The sequence below is a fragment of the Amborella trichopoda genome, chromosome 3, assembly GCF_054954075.1.
Source record: "Amborella trichopoda isolate Santa Cruz 75 chromosome 3, AtrichopodaSantaCruz75HAP2 v2.0, whole genome shotgun sequence".
Taxonomy (NCBI): Eukaryota; Viridiplantae; Streptophyta; class Magnoliopsida; order Amborellales; family Amborellaceae; genus Amborella; species Amborella trichopoda.
The window spans coordinates 52,121,443-52,127,257 of record NC_142338.1 but is presented as its reverse complement, the minus strand read 5'-3'; the positions used below and the strand labels follow the sequence as shown (position 1 = coordinate 52,127,257).

At 40.1% G+C, this 5,815-nt stretch overlaps 1 protein-coding gene across 1 annotated transcript; it reads right to left on the bottom strand.

Annotated features, from left to right (window-relative positions):
* Positions 1 to 291: 291 nt before the first annotated feature.
* On the bottom strand, positions 292 to 1,337 carry LOC18429234 (uncharacterized). The gene has a single exon (XM_006838525.4). The coding sequence runs from the start codon at positions 1,307 to 1,309 to the stop codon at positions 500 to 502; it is 810 nt and encodes a 269-aa protein (XP_006838588.1). The 5' UTR covers positions 1,310 to 1,337; the 3' UTR covers positions 292 to 499.
* Positions 1,338 to 5,815: the final 4,478 nt, after the last annotated feature.

The window sequence follows — 5,815 nt, the reverse complement described above, 5'->3', positions numbered from 1 at the left end:
CTTTTTTCTTTTCTTTTTTTCTGTTATGTCCGTACATAATTCCCTCCAAAAAAAAAATGTGATCGAACCATAGCCAATCGCATGTCTCATACGAGCTCACAATTATTCCTGTGTTCTTCAAAACTGAAAGCGAGAAACGCCAAAGGCATGATGGAGAAGCGCAGCGATATACTGGTATGCTGACTGCGACTGTAGAAAGATGACGAGAATGCGTAGTACCCCCGAAATACTCGCAGGAGAGAGAGACAGAGCAAATGCCTTCAATATTTTAGAGAGAGAGAGAGAGATGAGTTAGGCAGATAACAACTCAACACTTTGATTCACGTAATGACAAACAATACATATAAGGTTGTGCGTTGGGGCTACAAACACAAACTTTATTCAATAATTGGGAAGTATTAAACCTAATCTTATAATTTCTGTTCCAAGCTTCATCACATTTAGCTTACTATTTTTCACACCATTCCCCTCAGCACTAAACACTCTCTTCTCTCCTCGTTCAAGGAGAGTAACCCCCGTGGCCACCACCGCCAGCACCGTAGCCACCACCACTACCAGCACCGCCACCGCTACCATAGCCCGCAGCTGAGCCACCCCCATAGCCACCACCAGCAGCACCTCCAGCTCCATATCCAGAGCCGCTGCCACCACCACCGCCACCACCACTACCATAGCCACCACCATGCTCCCCTCCCGCTCCATAGCCGCCACCACCACCACTGCCTCCCCCGCTGCCATATCCTCCACCGTGCTCTCCGCCAGCTCCATATCCGGAGCCACTACCGCCTCCTCCACCGCTACCATAGCCACCTCCATGCTCTCCTCCAGCACCATATCCAGCACCTCCACCGCTACCACCACCACTTCCATATCCTCCACCATGTTCTCCACCAGCTCCATATCCAGAGCCACTACCTCCTCCGCCACCGCTACCATAGCCACCACCGTGCTCCCCTCCAGCACCATATCCTGCACCTCCACCGCTGCCACCACCACTACCATACCCTACCCCATGATCACCGCCAGCACCATAGCCGGCACCAGAGCCCCCGCCTCCCCCACTACCATACCCTGCCCCATGATCACCACCAGCCCCATAGCCAGCACCAGAGGCCCCCCCCCCTCCACTACCGTACCCTACTCCATGTTCCCCTTCTACGCTCCCCATCCCAGACCCAGAGCCACCACCAACGCCATAACCTGCGCCACCCTCGTACCCATACCCTCCGAGGAGGACCCTAGAGGCACTACACAAGCCTAGACCTAGCAACACTAGGAAGGCAGCACTAAGGCAGCTATGCTTAGCCATATTGAAGGAGAGAAGAAAGGAGTGTTGTGGTGAGAGGGAGGGGGAGGTGGGGTATTTATAGGCATTGGAAGGGGGGAGGGTGGTCCAAATGCGCGTATATTGCATAAGGAGTGGTTGGGCTAGACCTTGTGCGCCTCACACAACATGCACTAGTATTGCGCTTTGGCTGTAGCCCAAATTGAAGTGCCAAGTGTTGTACGTTATTATGAGGGTTTATCCAAGAAACCCCTCCTACCCTTTTTTATCCTTTTCTTGTTTGTTGTTGGATGTCGAGTCACTCCACCCCCTTTCACACAGGCTATACAACCCCAGCCGCCCATTTATTACACGGGCCTTAGTGCTAATCCATGACACATTAAGGATAATTTTTATGATCATCCCTTCTTATTGGTAGGCAAAAGTTTAAGCTTTTCTTTTGGAAAAATCTGACACAAATGGATAAATGTTGATTAATATAAATAAAACTGTTAATTTCGCATTATAAAACCGAGGCGCATCTGAAAAACCCATCGGAAGAGATTGTTTCAGTGCTAGAAAACCCTCCAGTCGATCTGCATGGATATGAAAAAAGATTTCAAGCTTGAACAATAGTGTGTTTTGTTATACAATATCTAGATCGTCTGTTTTCAAGATTTTTGAGTATTTATATTTTATAGAGCTGATTGATCTTTACTATTTTTAGAAATTTAAATTTTATAATTACAAATTAACGTTTTCAAGGCACCGAGTGCTTTGATTGTTTGAGAGTGACACTTAATATAAAATGCACCATGAATATAAGACCACGGTCGATTATAGACACGCATAGAGTGGAATAGTACCGAGGGACTAATTTTTATATTCTCATTCTCTAGATTTCTCTAAAAGAGTAGTTGAGATTTTGAGAGATATAGTTTAAGAAGGAAATGGTTGCAAGATTAACTAATCTACTCTGTATAATGAACCTCTCTCTCTCTCTCTCTCTCGAATGCGTTGAAAGGTAAAAGTAGGGCAAGGGGGTACAACCACTACTCATTGGATGTTTACTGTATTAGCAAATACCACTTGCTCTTTTTCAACATAGGACAAGCGCCCCTTGTCGGGGCAAGTAGAATGTTGGTAAATGTAATACTGTAGGTGCGTCCAATTTCATGTGCCCAAACTTGTCTGTTCGGATTCGGCTCAGAAACTCGATTCTCCCCTTACGGGTGAGGCGAGTTATTGGCAAGTGTAGAACGCCGATCGATTCGCCAGGTGTCCGAATAAATGCTAAAAATATATACATAAAAATAAAAAATTAAAACATACTACCATAATGGCTAGAAATACTTCTAATTCTAAAGAACATTTTGTTGGCTTTCAATATTATTTGGAAACTTTCATATTTTTCTAAATATTCGATGTATATGCCCAGTTTTTAATAATATATCGTTTATAGCTTTTTTCTCTTTTTTTTTTTTTATTTTTAACTCAACCGAGTTACTAAGCTTAACCAAGGGCAAGGGCTGAGGTTCAAATTTGTATACACTGGTGGACATTAATTGTACATCGTTGAATACCTATCATCGAGAGAACCGTATCAATCTTCACCGTATGTTCGCTGCATGGGATGGTGGATGCCATGCACATACTCCTCTGGTTTTGGGGTAATATCCATAGACAAGCTCTCTAACCTATGTCGTGTTAGGTATTGATGCATTATTGTGGGATATTTTCAAAGTACTCTTGGAATTACTTTTTTTAGGCCTTAGGTTTGAAATTGCCTTTTCTTTCTCCTTCCGAAAAATTTAAAACATAGGGATTAAAACCCTACACTTAGGCATATAGCAGGAATCGAACCCAACGAACCGGGCGATGTTTAGGCTAGGTCAACCGGAATGTATATTATTATATAGTAGATATTCCAATAGAGAAAAGCCATTGATCTGAAACGAAGAGAAATGTCTATCTAGCTGATTTAGTTATTCAATTAAACCAGTGATTTGTTAATTCATCAGATGTGCATGTTTGGATTTGGAGGACCGGAGGAAATGAGCCAGTGAAGCTAGGCTTTTAAATTTTTATATCAGTCATGAACGTTATCAAAATAAATTGTCGAAAAATTTCCATATTAATTTTATTCGGCGTTCGAAAGCCTGAACAATTAGGAGTACTTTGATAATTTTACTCCGAATTATAGTCTAGATAAAATTCTGATATTGCCCCTAGTTATTCTAACTTTTCACAAGGACAATTTAAGAATTTTAAAATATCTTTTTGATGATGTATCTAATTGAAATAGAAATTTCAAAACATAGATCTTTTGAACTATTTTAATGATATTTTTTAATGGGTTTCAAGTTTCAATTTTTTTTTTTAATTAATGTCCCTTCTTCTTTAGTTTGGGGAACTATTATTGGGCTGAATGTTTCCAAAATCTCACTCTCAAAATGCCAGTATAGATGAGAGGATACAGCAGGGCTTAAATTCCACTTGAAATTAATTTTACTTTACTCTCTCATTGGCTGAAAGCGTCAAACGCCATAGAGTAGGGTAGAGTGCGGTAGTGGTAAGAAGGGATGGTATTCGGATTCTACCTAACACTATCTCGCTACGCTTGAAAATTGAAACTACCCAACCTTTCTATACTTGGAGTATGGCATCAGCACGAATCCGCCATTGAAGAACCGACGATGCAGAACAGGTAATAACGTCTCTCTCGCTCTCTGGCGCGCACTCACGCACATGTATCATTACAAACGAGTTGATAGTTTCTTTTTTTTAAATTGTCGGTCAGATTAGAGAGTATGATGTGTCACTAAGGTGCGGAGGGGTGCTACCACCACGACCTTAACCTTACGGGGTAACGGTTCTAGGTCTGGAGCAATTAACATATGGGGTGCTTACCACCACCACCGCAACCCTACGGGTGGCAATGAGTCGGGTCGGGTTGGATCTGAGTCTGATCAGACTCGAATCCGATTGAACCCTAACCCTGCTGGAACCAACCCAAAAATAAATAAAAAAATTAAATATTATGTTAGATATATATATATATATATATTATTTAAATATTATAACTAGATATAGATTAAAATATTAAAATATTATGTTAGATATATACATATATTATTTAAATAATAACATTATTCACGTTGGATCTGTATGGACTAACACTCAAATAGTGTTCACCTATAATATTTGGACCCATACGTACCTATTGGATTTGATGCTATCCAAAATCACCCACATAAGAAAATCCCATATTATGTGGGATTGAGATTGATCCATATTATTTGAGATTGAGATTGATATTGATAAGTTTCCTAAAAGAAATAAATATCCAATAGAATTAGGACTCCTGAATGTCTCTTTGGTTTGGGATATATATAATATCTTTAGGAAGTTTCCTATTTTGTGTAGATTATTAACCTTATGGGATGAAAGTGCCAGAAAAATTTGTATGTCGTATTTGGGTCACCTTATAGGAATAGCGGTTTCTTCAAGAGATAGGGGGCAGGCACTTCTGGGCATAAGATGCAAAATTTCTTTTTACAGAGAAGAGGGATTTATATAGAGAGAAACATTGACAGTGCCTCTTGTAGACTCTTGGAAATTGAAAGGCTTCTTCCTGAAAATTGAGACACACCTTCTTAGAAATTGAGAAGCTTATTTCATGTAGAGAAGCAGTTCTATTGAGATTTTGGGTGATTTCATTTTAGTTAGAGAGAAAGTCAGTTTTTCATTACGCTCGCGTCTCTATCTGGTATTGTCGGCAATGGTTTACAGAAGTAAAGAGAAGGAAGAGAGAGTGATTTAAAATGCTTTGCTTGACTTGAGTTTTTGTAGAGGTTTAGAGATATAACTCTATATTCTAAAATCTTTAATGTAACTTTCATTGGTATAATGTATTTCAGTTTGCCATGCTTGTGAATGTAGTCGCATCTGTGACGAACCACATAAATCTTAGTATTTTTTTTACGTTATTTATTTCTTGCTTTATTTTTGTGTTTATTGATTCTTTTTCTAGTGTTTTATTTTTCAAAAAAATAACCCATTAAGTTTAAAGCTTCCGCTCATAACATTATCCACTGGGTCCATTTTTTTAACCCATACTCAAACCCGAGTCGAGTCTGGCTGGGGTCCTAAATCGGATCCGAGTCCATTGCCCCCTACCACCCTTTCGTCAAGAGTTAATAGCATTTTCTCACACAGGCAATAGAGAGGTAATAGTTTATTATACTCTCTCTCTCTCTCTACAGTAAACAGAAGACATAATGATCCATTGCATTCTCTCTCTATTGTATTCTCTCTTGCACACTCACAAATAGAGGCAAAAATTACACTCTACGAGATTTCTCTTTTTCTCGTGTGGTCTTGCATTCTCTCACGCGCACAAACACAAAACACAAAAGAGGCGTGGATCCACAACATCAGAGCAATGAGCTTTCCAAATTTTATTTTTAATGTAATTATCTGCTTCTCAATTACTATAACAATGTCACACCAGCCTAAGACTCGCTACCAAAAAGATAAAGGAAGAATAAT

Excerpts from the sequence above, each read along its gene's own strand:
- LOC18429234 (XM_006838525.4), bottom strand. The coding sequence starts at position 1,309 with ATGGCTAAGCATAGCTGCCTTAGTGCTGCCTTCCTAGTGTTGCTAGGT.